This window comes from Gopherus evgoodei, chromosome 10, assembly GCF_007399415.2.
Source record: "Gopherus evgoodei ecotype Sinaloan lineage chromosome 10, rGopEvg1_v1.p, whole genome shotgun sequence".
In the NCBI taxonomy this organism is placed as follows: Eukaryota; Metazoa; Chordata; order Testudines; family Testudinidae; genus Gopherus; species Gopherus evgoodei.
Window position 1 is genome coordinate 51,268,724 of NC_044331.1, and position 15,000 is coordinate 51,283,723.

A 15,000-nucleotide genomic window follows, 5' to 3' on the forward strand; every position below is an offset into this window, starting at 1 on the left:
TTCAACCATGCCTGAGGAGATCTCATTCACAGAGTTTTCAGGATATGCAAATCTATCAACCTGTTAGGAACATGAGAAGTGGGGTTTTCAGGATGGGTTTGTGCCAATTAAAGAGTTCTGAGTATTTCTTCAAATCTTTCAGGCAGGTAAACCCTAATCTTCAATTACTCCCATGGATGGGATCATCTGAGTGGACGTGGAGACAGATTTCTCTTGGTTTATCCATAAACCTAAGCATTGGAATAGAGAACAACTCTTGAAGGGAGAACTGCATTCCTTGAGGCATCCACACCTTCACTGACTGTTTGCTGATGTAGAGGAAGATGTGGATTCTCTTTCTTTGCAAGGGAGCTGTTGTCGGACTGAGGCAGTTGGTAAATACTGTGTATGTAACAGAAAGGCCAAACAATAGAACTTTGTACTGGCACAGATCCTGTTGGATGCCAAAAAGATACTTCCCATCTGTAAGCTGGCCAGATGGATGGATGGAAGTATGAGTCTTTGAGGCAAAGAGCACCAAGCCACCCTTATGAATTTACAAAAGCTCTGAAGGAGACTGTCATCCTGACCTTGAACATGCATCTCAATCTGTTGAGTGCCCTCAAGTCCAGCACAGAGAAGGATGGGGAAGGAGGGTGATTTGGTGACACGGAGTGGAACTAAATAGAAAAACCTAACTAACCTAATGAGGCTAGAGATGGTATCTATGGACCAAAATCCATGTGCCTTCTAAGCTTACTGATTTATTTTAAAAACTACTAATTTCTCTATAGCTGGTTCAGCTTATTTGCATGACAACCACTCCACACAAGGGAGAAAGATGAGAAGACCACCGAGTTGAAAGTCAAGGAATCAAAGGAAAATTCTGACTTACCACTTTGGTGGCTTTGGCCAGAACCAAGGCTGCAATGGAGCCATGCCTGTTTACACATCTCTACCGAGGAATTCTGCACAGCCACTACACACAGCCAAAGCTTCCACAGGCTTCTGGGCTTTGGCGCCAGTGTGGAGAAGCCTCCCTAAGGGTCTCTCTAGACTGGCAACACTTGAAGTAGTAATAGCAGTGCATATTTGTTTCCCTTGGCATATGTGAGTCCCTCAAACAAATTTTTCATAACTTGGAGACCCACCGTAAAATCCATTTTGTATTGAGCTGGCACCATACTGAGCCCTCCAAAGGCATGGGTCTAGTGTTTGAGCCAGCACAGGGTCCTCTGGCCCCAATAAATCTACCAGCTTCTTTACAGCATTCTCTCTCTGCAGGCACAACACAAGGGAGGAACCAGAAGTGAGGTAGCTGCAGTGAGCTTCTAAAATTGAAGGCTCCTGAAAAGAAAAGCAGGGAGAGAAACAAATTACACTGATTCATGTTGAGTATTAGATACACCTGGCAAACTTCCAATGGCTAACAACATCCATACCGTAAGCAAACTCATTGGTCAATCTTCCCTGCTTCCTGTCCTCTGTACACTATAAATGGCCATGATCTCTGCAGACAGAGCTGCCACAATATCTCCCCAAGATCACCAAACCAGCACATGTGCACATGCAGCCCACTAGAGAGTGTATGTTACAGGGCCCACTCTGCACCCAATCCTCAAAGAATATGATTCTGTTACAGCACCAGCTAGGGACCTGTGTCTGTTTAGCTCAAGCTGTAGCAGCTTTTGCTTTTAGCTCTGGAAGCCGCTGGTTCAGTCCCAACATGGCAGCTTTCACAAACATATACATAGACTCATAGACTCTAGGACTGGAAGGGACCTCGAGAGGTCATCGAGTCCAGTCCCCTGCCATCATGGCAGGACCAAATACTGTCTAGACCATCCCTGATAGACATTTATCTAACCTACTCTTAAATATCTCCAGCGATGGAGATTCCACAACTTCCCTAGGCAACCTATTCCAGTGTTTAACTACCCTGACAGTTAGGAACTTTTTCCTAATGTCCAACCTAAATCTCCCTTGCTGCAGTTTAAGTCCATTGCTTCTTGTTCTACCATTGGAGGCCAAGGTGAACAAGTTTTCTCCCTCCTCCTGATGACACCCTTTTAGATACCTGAAAACTGCTATCAGGTCCCTCTCAGTCTTCTCTTTTCCAACTAAACAAACCCAATTCCTTCAGCCTTCCTTCATAGGTCATGTTCTCAAGACCTTTAATCATTCTTGTTGCTCTTCTCTGGACCCTCTCCAATTTCTCCACATCTCTTCTTGAAATGCGGTGCCCAGAACTGGACACAATACTCCAGTTGAGGCCTAACCAGCGCAGAGTAAAGCGGAAGAATGACTTCTCGTGTCTTGTTTACAACACACCTGTTAATGCATCCCAGAATCATGTTTGCTTTTTTTGCAACAGTATCACACTGTTCACTCATATTAAGCTTGTGGTCCACTATGACCCCTAGATCTCTTTCTGCCATACTCCTTCCTAGACAGTCTCTTCCCATTCTGTATGTGTGAAACTGATTGTTCCTTCCTAGGTGGAGCACTTTGCATTTATCTTTATTGAACTTCATCCTGTTTACCTCAGACCATTTCTCCAATTTGTCCAGATCATTTTGAATTTTGACCCTGTCCCTCCAAAGCAGTTGCAATCCCTCCCAGTTTGGTATCGTCCGCAAACTTAATAAGCGTACTTTCTATGCCAACATCTAATCGTTGATGAAGATATTGAACAGAACCGGTCCCAAAACAGACCCCTGCGGAACCCCACTTGTTATACCTTTCCAGCAGGATTGGGAGCCATTAACAACTACTCTCTGAGTACGGTTATCCAGCCAGTTATGCACCCACCTTATAGTAGCCCCATCTAAATTGTACTTTCCTAGCTTATCTATAAGAATATCATGCGAAACTGTATCAAATGCCTTACTAAAGTCTAGGTATATCACATTCACCGCTTCTCCCTTATCCACAAGGCTCGTTATCCTATCAAAGAACGCTATCAGATTAGTTTGACATGATTTGTTCTTTACAAATCCATGCTGGCTATTCCCTATCACCTTACCACCTTCCAAGTGTTTGCAGATGATTTCTTTGATTACCTGCTCCATTATCTTCCCTGGCACAGAAGTTAAACTAACTGGTCTGTAGTTTCCTGGGTTGTTTTTATTTCCCTTTTTATAGATGGGCACTATATTTGCCCCCTTCCAGTCTTCTGGAATCTCCCCCGTCTCCCATGATTTCCCAAAGATAATAGCTAGAGGCTCAGATGCCTCCTCTATTAACTCCTTGAGTATTCTAGGATGCATTCCATCAGGCCCTGGTGACTTGCAGGCATCTAACTTTTCTAAGTGATTTTTTACTTGCTCTTTCCTTATTTTCTCTTCTAAACCTACCCTCTTCCCGTAAGCATTCACTATACTAGACATTCCTTCAGACTTCTCAGTGAAGACCGAAACAAAGAAGTCATTAAGCATCTCTGCCATTTCCAAGTCTCCCGTTACTGTTACCCCCTCTTCATTGAGCAGTGGGCCTACCCTGTCCTTGGTCTTCCTCTTGCTTCTAATGTATTGATAAAAAGTCTTCTTGTTTCCCTTTATTCCCATAGCTAATTTGAGTTCATTTTGTGCCTTTGCTTTTCTAATCTTGCCTCTGCATTCCTGTGTTATTTGCCTATATTCATCCTTCGTGATCTGACCTAGTTTCCATTTTTTATATGACGCCTTTTTATTTTGTAGGTCACGCAAGATCTCAAGGGTAAGCCAAGGTGGTCTTTTGCCACATTTTCTATCTTTCCTAACCATCGGAATAACTTGCTTTTGGGCCCTTAATAGCGTCCCTTTGAAAAACTGCCAACTTTCCTCAGTTGTTTTTCCCCTCAGTCTTGATTCCCATGGGACCTTGCCTATCAGCTCTCTGAGCTTACCAAAATCCGCCTTCCTGAAATCCATTGTCTCTATTCTGCTGTACTCCTTTCTACCCTTCCTTAGAATTGCAAATTCTATGATTTCATGATCACTTTCACCCAAGCTTCCTTCTACTTTTAAATTCTCAACAAGTTCCTCCCTATTGGTTAAAATCAAGTCTAGAACAGCTTCCCCCCAGTAGCTTTTTCAACTTTCTGAAATAAAAAGTTGTCTGCAATGCAGTCCAGGAACTTATTGGATAGTCTGTGCCCCGCGGTGTTATTTCCCAACATATATCTGGATAGTTGAAGTCCCCCATCACCACCAAATCTTGGGCTTTGGATGATTTTGTTAGTTGTTTGAAAAAAGCCTCATCCACCTCTTCCGCCTGATTAGGTGGCCTGTAGTAGACTCCCAGCACGACATCACCTGTGTTTTTTACCCCTTTTAGCCTAACCCAGAGACTCTCCACCCTTCCGTCTCCTATGTCCATCTCCACCTCAGTCCAAGTGTGTACATTTTTAATATATAAGGCAACACCTCCTCCCTTTTTTCCCCTGTCTATCCTTCCTGAGCAAACTATACCCATCCACACCAACATTCCAGTCGTGTGTATTATCCCACCAAGTTTCAGTAATGCCAATAATGTCATAGTTGTATTTATTTATTAGCACTTCCAGTTCTTCCTGCTTATTACCCATACTTCTTGCATTTGTATAAAGGCATCTAAGATAGATACATAGATAGGTCTAGTGGTGTTTTAAGATAAATCCTTTGGAAGAACCAAAACCAAAACCCGGTTTCCCTGAGGACACTATAATATTCCACTGTGGCATATGTGGTGCATGGCCGCACACATCCACACAGAGGAGTCAGCTGGTAAGGAACACAATTTGCTACAATGCAGCTTAGACATCATTCTCAACCCTTGCAAATATCTGGCGAAAACTCCTTGTCCAACTAATAGTGAGCATTCCCCAGGGGAAATAACAAAACAGGCACTGATGATCCAACATGACAGATTATGCCATGGCCTTTGACTGTGTCATTGTGGGATGTTGGTGTTGCTAAGCAAGTTACCTAAGAGTCTTGATGCATCTAACCATAGGCAACGATTCCGTGGGTGCTCTGGGGCTGGAGCACCCATGGGGAAAAATTAGTGGATGCTCCACAGCCACCGGCAGCCAAACTCCCATAGCGTGCTGCGTCCCCACTCCTCCTCTACCCTCCCAGCACTTCCCACCCCCCCTGCCATCTAACAGCTGTTTGGCGGCACTTAGGACTTTCTGGGAGGGAGGGGAAGGAGCGGGGACATGGCGTGCTCAGGAGAGGAGGTGGAGAAGAGGAAGGGCAGGGGCAGGGACTTGGGAGAAGGGAGCAGGGCTGGGGGGAAAAGGTGGGGTGGAGACTTTGGGGAAGGGGTGGAATGGGGGTGGGGATAGCGCAGTGCAGGGGCAGGCAGAGGTGGTGCAGGGGCAGGGCCAAGGGCAGGGCCAGGGAGAATTCAAGCCCCCACCAGGCAGAGGGGAAGTTGGCGCCTGTGCATTTAACGACATTTTTCTCATGAAATTAGGTAAAGTTGACAAACAAGTCACTGGAGTCCAAAATCATTCACATGGTATTATTGCCTATGGAAAATGTATACAAAAACTTCACAGGGCTGTGCTGTGCTAAAAAAGTGCTGTCAAGCACTAGCGGAAGAATTTTAACACCACAGAATATATTTCAATTTTTCAAATCAAGAATTTCACAGTGCATTTCAATTTTTTCAAAAATGTGTTTCTGTTTCATCGAGTGAAACAGGCTCATTTTTCACTTTTTGGAAATGTTTGATAGAATTTTTTTTTTTATCAAGAATATTATCCAGACCCTTGCCTAAATTATCAACATTTGTCACTGGCAAATTAAAAATGCTGATAACCATTTCAATACCTGTTTCAAACATGTTTGATAAAAATCTCGATAAACATTTCAATTAAAATGTCACAAAAGACTTTTGGCAAAAGATTTTTTTTAGGACAACAGAATTTTACAAACTTTTTCATATAATAAAGGTAATTTCTCAGTGAAAAAACATCTGATTTGAAAACTTTTTATCAGTGCTAGTGCTATTATTTTAAAGTACGGTTCCATTATGAAGAAAAAACCCAGTACAAATGCGAGTGCAGGGGATCTAGATTTATTATCTTGCAATGGCTCCCTAGCAAAATGTGTTTCATTTTCAGGTGATGTTTCTAACTGCTGACCCTGAAAACCTCATGCTGGGTCCAGATAATCAAGCTGGCTTCTTTCCTTCTGGTGCACTGCCGCCAGTAGTAAAGGTTCTATAGGCCAAACAGTGCCCTCATTTACTCTCATGAAACCTCACTGTCTTCAGTGACAGCCTTGTGTAGCTGATTGAAATGTAGTAAACAATTGTGTTGAGGCATGAGAAAGATCAGAATCCAGGTGTGTGTTGGCTCTGCAGGCCTGGCAGGACTAAAAAGCAGCAAAACCTTTCCTCCCATCCCCCAAAGTCTGAATAGAGGATTCTGAATCTACACAAGGAATAGATCTAATGAGTGAAGAGGTACAATTTGTGCATACTGTAATCATTTGAGTGCAGAGCCACACCCATTGGGTTGGGGCTAAAATCTGAGGGAGAACTTCAGCTCTGTTGATTTGGCCTTCGTGTTCTTTTTAGATTAACATTACTATTGATCCTGAATCTATAGCTAAAAGGTACTATAGTCACCAAAATCTATAGCTAAAAGGTACTATTGTAACTAATGTGATTAGAAAACCATAGCAAACATTTGTATCATGTGCCATGGGGCAACAGCTACTAACAATGAAAGATTACTCACCTCTCCAGTAACTGGAGTTCCTCGAGATGGAGGCTGCATGAGAGAACGTGCACACTCATTTAGTCAGCAGTGCTCACGGGTCTGTGCCTGCACCCTTACAGCCCTTCGTGCTTCAGTACAAGGCCTGCCACTGCTACATTTCCTTTTCAACCTCAAAGCCCAACAGGACTCCAAAGCTGAGGGGAAAGGAGAGCAGGTGGTGGAGTGGACAATACATCTTGAAGAACTCCAGTCACTGTAGAAGGTAAGTAACCTCTCTTCTTTGAGTTACTGTCCCTGTGGGTGCTCCACATCAGGGAATTTATGAGTGGTACCTCAGCACACAGGAGGGTGCTGAGCAAGTGATTCAATACAGGCTGGAAAACAGCTTCACTAAAGCCTTTCATTAGGTCTTGAAAAGCCTTGAAATAATCTGTGTAGGGGGGCAGAGCTGCCTTGTCTGGACAGGAGGAGGAGGGTGGTGTCTTGTCCTTCACCCTTAAGTCCTGTTTCTCCAGACTCTTCTTGAGGAAGAGAGCCCTGAAATTCCGATGGCTTTTCATCTTTGCAGATCATTTTGCATGAGGGCACCCTGTAGAGCTGGTTATCATAAGGGGTTCAAGGGTTACAAAAGGCCCACTGAGGGGAGGCATAAAGGAAGGGAGTGGGACCCAGGGATTCTCCTATTAAAGGTGATGGGTCATATGTTGACTGGTTAAAGGGGTCTCAAAGGAGGAGTCTGGAATTGGAAAGGGATGGAATCCTAAATGGGGGCTGAGTCCAAGGAAGTGCCCTCTTCTGTCTCCAGTGGAGAAGCTAAAGGCACCACTACTCATGCTCGGATGGGTACAGGGGACTGAGGAGAGACTGGCAGCCATGCTGGAACCGACAGATTAATCTTCATATAAGTATGGGACAGCTGGAAGGTATGCTGGTTCTAGTGGGTACTGGTGGGAAATCCCCCACATACTCTTCAACAGAGGAGATTAGGGCTCGTCCATAACCCAGAGATCCCCATGAGAGAGGAACCTGTATGATACCAGATATGGTACAGATGGTTGGTCTGTATGCTTTTGATAGCTATGGATAGAAGGAAATGGTACCGGGTGTAGTGAAGACAACTTTTTTTTTTTTGAAGAGTCCTTGCCCTTTCAGGAGTCCTTCAATTTGGAGGAATCTGATCTGATGAAGCTTCCACATGGGGTTGCTTGCTGGAAGGCTTCATGGCAGCTTAGTAGTAGACAACTTTCTTGGTGGTGCCAGCATCTTGGTACCATGACAGCCTTGGCAGTACTCGCACTGGGACATGAAGTCTCCTTGCTCCTTGGTCTTAGTGGTGACTTTTCCCTCCTCTTGTTCTCTCTTAGGGAAGTGGGGTCTCTTACACTTAGAAGACTTCTGTGCACTTTGGATCAGGTCCCAAATGAGAAGGAGACAGGAGACCACGGACAGAACTTTTAGAAGGGTTCAGCACTGGCAGTCAGGACCAGGTTTTCAAGTACTCAGCTCCCATTTAGTCACCAAAATTCATGGCCAGATTTTCAAAAGAGCTCAGCACATTGGCTGCACATGCTTCCCTAGGAGCTGTGGGGTGCTCGGCAATTGGAACATTTGGTCCTTTATTGGGGCTAGACTTACAAAGGTGCCCAGCTCCCATGCAGGCATTTAAAGGGGGCCAGAGCTGCAAAATAGCTCCGCAGCCAGCAGCTCCCATTGTGACACTTAGCCAGATTTTCAGAAGAGTCCAGCACCCAAAATGTGCTTTTGAAAATCTACCCCTTTAATTGGGTGCCTAACTGGGAGCTGAGCTCTTGTGAAAGTCTGGCCCCAACAGTAGGTGCTATGCCCTTGGAGATCTGACCCTGGGATCTTGTGAAAAGCTGACCTCATGGCTGAAAGACTCTCGGACATTCTCTATGAATGGGAATCAGAACCCTGAACAGTATAAGTACTTCCAGCACCTCACTGCTACAGTCAGTCTATTATCTCCACTTTCTAACCTGCCAAAATAATAAAACCCGCTTTTTCCTCATGAACAAACAAACAATACTCTGTAATTTTTAAACTCATTAGTCATCGGCTCTTAAGGGAACTAAATCAATGCTCAGCAGCTGCTCTGGAGAGCTGGAAAAATACAAGAATAAGTCAAGAAGTTTAGATGAAACAGCAGCTCTCTAAATCTTCCCACCCCCTCCACCTCTGAGAGACACTGGATCTTTTTAAATAGCTGTCCAAATACGTGTATGTTTCTGGTGGTCAAAGAAAAATCACCCCCTCTTTATTTTTTTAATCTTATGATACACTCAAATTGTGTTCAGCTCTTACCACCCACTCCCAAGAACCCCAGATCTCCCATAATGGTGACCTGCAAGGAGTTTTTTTGTAAAAGATGGGTTTGTGTCTTTTTTGCGATGCAGAAATAGAGGCTAAAAGTGTTCTTTATTTTCTTTAAAGAAAAGTCATCCCTCCCCCAACTTGTTTGTTACTTTAGAACAGGGGTAGTCAATATGCAGACCATGGGCCAGACACTTTTGAACAATCAGCAAAATCTTTTAATTTACTTATTATTATCATGATTGTTACTATTTTTGTATTATTTTCTCCGGAGTCTGGACCTTGACTGTACCTTGACAAAAAAATAATTGAATACAGCGACAGGGCAATTTCCTGCAATGTCTCGGACAAACCTTACTGAATTAAGTTCAATCTTCCTGAATTAAGTTTAAGTATGTTAGGAGATCATTGTATTAAAAATGAAAATGGTACTGTGTTATTGTGGGATCGGACACAACACCTGTGTGGGGAGACATGGTGGATTTAAACCCTGGAGGGGGTAATGAGTCCCAAAGCAAATGATTTTCCAGACAAGAATGAACTTTTAAAGTTATGTGGATTTCTCAAAATCTCTAGGGGGAGGTGTATGCAAATGTACCCTCTTTGGTTATGTAAGAACTCAACCTTTTGAAGCTTTGCCCTGAGGGTGGGACCTTTGTCTGCTGATCATCTGTTACCCAGGGACAAGATCAGAGGCCCAAACTGTATAAAGGAGGGACCCATAGATGCAAGGGTGTGCTTGATCTGAGCCATGGTAGTTATGAACACATAGCCACAGAAAAATCTATGGTGGGGTTTGAAGGACTGAATCCTGCCAGAGCTGTTGGAGTTGAAGTGATCTCTGGTAAGCTTATTAGCATGCGTGGAGGTCGTTCTATGGTTTTTAATATGTTTTCTCTATAATGCTTTCACCTTGAGACTAAATGTGCTTGCTTAGAAAGAGCTGTGTGGTACCTTATAACTGTGGCCAAGTACATTGTTTATAGCCTCCGAGGGGAAAGCAAAGCAGGCCAGCTTAGGCAGTCTGACATGCTGGGGAATTCACAGGGTAGGCAGGGAACTGTGCAGCATGGAAACACCCCAATCAGGAGGGAGTGAGACACATGTCTCCATCCAAGAGAAGGGTCAGCTGAGGAGCTGGAAGCATGAATGTGGGTGTCCTGGGTGGACCACAGAGGGGAAATACAGGTGCAGTTGCCCTGAACAGTAACAAATCTCACTTCCACATTTTTCTGGTTTTTTTGGAGGAAGTCTCTCTTGGAAGTCTCAGAGGACAAGTACTGTGAGCTCTCTCACCTTAATGGAAGGGGCAAAGGTGTTGGATCTTTAAGAAAGACTTCATCTATCCAAAATGTTATTAGACGGTGATGTTAAATAGCTGTTAATGAAACCAATAAAATTCAAATATTTTTAAAATAAAAATCCCTAAAGGTCTCAGTTGCTCAACTTTTACTCTCTTGGCTCTTGTCATGTCATCATTTCACTAGCTCTCCAGTCAGCACAGAGTCTTCCAGGCTAGAGAGAATCTGAAATTCTAATGTTAAAAAAAAAAAAAAAAAGGCAAAAAAATAAATTCTCTCAACTGAAAAAACAGTTCAGGCCTCTTTATCAAGCAAAAAAGGACAAGTCCAATTTTGTTTTACTTGCAGGTCATTTTTAAAGACTCTAGAACCTCAGCAGTTGAGCTTTGATTGAAAATGTAATAGGACTCATTATGAATTAGGAAGTTTACTTAATAACTGATTCAGTTCACGGGAGGTTTCCTCCTAAATGGCATATGCATGTCGCCCAAATGCTCAGAATTTTTCTTTCAGAGAAACCTGCTCTGTTTCTTTGTGCCACGTGATATAGCTCTCTTTCTATCTGACTGACATCCAGTGCAGATTTAATTATTTTGTGGAGTCCACCTGTGACAACTGCAAAGTAATCCTGGATGAGAGTTTTTGCTTTAGCAGGAATGGATTCTATCAGCACAGCCTACAGCTGGACCGTTTTAAGTGCTAGTGCAGTGGTAGATCTGTCTGTTTTTTAACAAACCTGTTTAGCTTCAGATGAGAGGAATCCTAAGACAATGTCTGGTTTCAGGCTTATGTGTTTCATCCCAACAAGGTTGAATTTTTCTAGGTCTAGTTTTCGGAGAATTCTAGCAAGGCTACGAGCCCAGACACCAGGTTTGATCAGCAAGACAGTACATAGAAGCTGGGCTCCTGTAACAAAAAAGCATTACAGTGAAACCAAACATGTTTAAAGCACTGAGCATTGGTACTCTCAGTAATTTTAAAGGCAAACAATGTAACCGTTTGTCAGCTCGGACAGGCATCTAAAGAACAAGGACTTTTAACAGCAGCTGGCATATAGTCCACAGAACTCTACTGACAGAGCCAAACAAGTACAGAATAAGGATGTGGGTTTGGTTTAATATTTTAGTTTTAAAATATATACAGACCAGCCAAGGCCAGAAGGGTGATTTTATCCAACACCTGAATATCAGTGAGCACTACCTACAGTTCCAAATATTTTATATCACACGTTTGTAGATCCAGAATCAATTCATATAAGATCTTCATGTGGGATGCTGTTTTTGCTTATGTTAAACATGATAAATCGAATCCCCTTTTCCATGTAATATAAGATCAGAACTAAGTTACCACAGGGTATATGATGCAATCCTTATGGCAACCATTCAATCCTTATCATTCTTTATTTAGATCCCATATGTTTCTGTTTCCCTACTGGGACTATGTTATTTAGAAGGGCACTGTCAAATAGCTTAGGTCTAAAGGCTCAGATTCTTAAGGGTACTTAGGCACACAACTGCCACTGATTTTGGTGGAAGTTAGATATCTAAATATCACTGAGGATCTGAGCCAAAAATCACTTTGTGTGTGACCCAACTTCCCTCTGCAGAGCTGAGAACTGAGCTCAGCATCACTGTGCATATGCCTGGGAGCCACAAAATGAAACTGACTAGAAATGGAAAGTGAAACTGATCAGGCTAGCTTCACTGTCCTCACTGGGTGAAATGCATAAAGCAAACAAACTGCGCAAATGTTGACAATTAAATAACAGCCATTTAAAATTCTATCAGTCTTGGTAATTGAAAGCACCATATTATTAGAAACACAATTATGATTTTTATCCTGATAACATCTTTTTAAGACTTGTTGGAAAAATGTAATGTCAGAAACAGTGAACTGGGACCCAGAAGCTCCTGGTGCCTAACCATGTCAGCTAGCATAAAGCATGTAATAATAAGTATTGCAGGCTGCTAATACTGTTACCATTATTATCTGTTTATATATATCAGATGTCACTTAATGTTTTCTATGCACCATGTTACTGATTATACAGATGTCAATGCAATGAAGCATCAGTGATACTACATATAATTTGATGCATGGAGTTATTTTCAAATGGTAAGAGACATGTTATTGATTCATGACACAGAGCAATTTGGAGCCAGATAAATAATAACAACATGTCCTCCATTCTGTATATGTCTCAGTGAGACAATATTAACCCATTTTCTTCTGGGAGCTCTTACATTATAGAATCTCATATTTTCTATACAAAATCCTTGAACAGAAAGGTAAATGCCATAGCAACAGCTTGCTATGCAGAGGCAAACCTCCCTGCTACCCACATCTACTGGTGTCTAGAATGGCAATCTAAATTACATATTGTTACATAAGTAGTCATTGTCCACAATTTTTTTTACTCGCCATCTGCTGTGTTTCCGGGCAAATATTCCTATTCTTTCTGGTATGTGGTTAACTATATGCGCTGCATATTTATACATATGTATATAAATTATCCGCACCTGAAGGTATGCACATGTTCTTACCGTCAGATGAGCCTGAGAAACTGACATCTTCAGATTCCCCTAAGAGCCGTATACTGTCCCAGATTCAATCAGTTAACTGCCCTCATATCAATGGGAACTCACCATACTGATCATGTGTTACTATAGCCCTTAATTTGTAGGCCTCTGGTCTCCCCAAAGGTCCTGGCTGATTTCCCCCATCACTTCTGACTGTTCTCTGGCCTTCCCAGGTTTTGCTAACGCTTTGCTAGCCTTTGTTACCTTTTCTGCTGTTCTGTGATACCCTCAGCTCCCATCCTGGTGGCCACCATTTGGCCAAGTGTCTAAGTTGGTCTTGCTTTAAAGGGGGGTGAAGCCAAACTGCTGCACTGGCTTCATGTACACTCCGAAACCGGAGAGGTGTGTTTCTTTCCTTTGGGTGTGTGGATGTTTTTAAATCAATACAGGCTCAAGAGAAGCAAATGTCAGGTTCCTGGGATGTTTAGACAAGGGTGTGTATGTCACTGTCTGTGTTCAAGCCGAGGGAAACATCTCATGCAATTCCAACCGTCATCCTTTTTCTTGGTCCCTGTTGGTATCTATCCAAGCTGGCTCCACAAAGGCTTTGTGAAACCCACTTTCCCCCCGGGAATATTTGCTATGTGTAAGAGAGTGAGACAGAGAGAGAGAGAACCCTACCCTCCTTACCTGCTTGCATGTAGGTGAACAATGACTCTGCATGGCCTCTCCGAGTCTCTCCCCCTATAGAAAGGCAGAGAATTTACTTTAATAAGTGAGCATTGCTTTGGGACAGCAGTGGGAGTATTGTCATCTCTGCTGTACTGTGACATACAGCAGTTACACAGAGGCTCTTCATGATGTATGCTTTGTTTTGAAATATCACATCAGGACGTACATGGTTTGATTTCAGAAGTGCTGAACACCAACGAATCCCGTTAAAGTCCATGTACTCTGCTTATTGAATAGGGAGTATTCTCAGGGACAATTCCAACCCGCTTTAGGGCCCCTTTACACTACCAGAGCAGTGTCAAAGGCCTTAGTATAACTGAGAGTCAGGCCCTTGATGAGATCTTATGTACAAATGGTTTTCCTGTTTGACAGGGTACCTGTGATGGCCTACATGGGCAGCTATGGGAAGCTTAAAACCAGCTCAAGGTAGATGTGAACTAGGAGCAGCGGAAGTTCCCTAAAATTGTAGGGGGCCATCAGCACCCAAAGCGTGGCCCCACCTCCCTGCACAGCTCCTTCCCTCTGAGGCCTTGCCCTTGCACTGATCATTCCCCCAAAGCCCCACCCCTTTCCCTGAGGCTTTGCCCCCATGCAGTCCCTTCTTCCTAAGCCCCCACCCTTGCACTTCCACTTCTCCCAAGGCCCCGCTCCTGCGCTGCCTCTTCCCCCTCCAAGACCCTGCCGCGTTTGCTCCTCTCTGCCCCTCCACCCTGTGGCTCACCCTTACAGTCGGTAAAAAGTGATGAGGTCATGGCCCTCTGACTCTCCCATCCCCCATTCTGAAGCACCTGATGTGAACCGAGTAGTTCCCTGGGGCCCTGCTTTCCAGCCCCCGAAGAAAAGTGACAGATGAATTACTTTGATGTCCTGCTCATGTCTTTAGTGACAATTGTATAAACCAGACCATTCAGTCACAAGACCAGCACTCTGAGTCACCATGCAGCTTGACAACTGGTAACAGAATGAAAAATGCCAAGGGTTGGAAGCCCATGGAAAACCTCATGTAGAAACAAGCAGCTACATTGTTCACAACCCCTAATGTACACTGCGCCTTCAGTTGCCTTAGTTCAAGCGCTGGGACGTTTATGACCCCATCAACAACTAGGAAATAATGAGCAAAGGAGACTGAACTCCCTTCAGGCCCCTATGGAGCATCCCTCATCGTCATTGTTGGGATACGTTGTTGGGGAAGCTTGTGCTGCTTCTGCCTGTTTAGTAAAGTATAACTTTATACTTTTGTATAAATAAAGGCCTTCAGTCTCCCGAGCTTTCAATCTGGCTGCTGTAAGAAGCATTACATTTGATTTAAAAAGCAAAATCAGGAAATCCTGTTTGTTAGCAACAGACTAAGTCATTACACTCCTTTTGAATTACAGCATGGTTTCCATTTCCCACAGCCCTTTATCCGGGAGCTGCCTACCCACTGGATCACTTTCCATGGCTA

The 15,000-nt window shown here is 43.5% G+C and overlaps 1 protein-coding gene across 8 annotated transcripts in view; it reads right to left on the reverse strand.

The window, feature by feature from the left end:
- Positions 1-15,000, reverse strand: part of C10H16orf71 (chromosome 10 C16orf71 homolog) — a 154,071-nt gene that overhangs the window by 27,090 nt on the left and 111,981 nt on the right. For 6 of the 8 annotated variants that reach the window (XM_030578613.1, XM_030578606.1, XM_030578608.1 and 3 more), the window contains 3 exons: positions 13,515-13,568; positions 11,042-11,211; positions 1,131-1,326 (listed from right to left, as the gene is read on the reverse strand). In XM_030578613.1, coding sequence (XP_030434473.1) covers positions 1,131-1,326; positions 11,042-11,211; positions 13,515-13,568 — 420 coding nt within the window. The remainder of the gene's footprint in view (positions 1-1,130; positions 1,327-11,041; positions 11,212-13,514; positions 13,569-15,000) is intronic. The other 2 variants (XM_030578609.1, XM_030578612.1) reach the window with 1 other exon arrangement.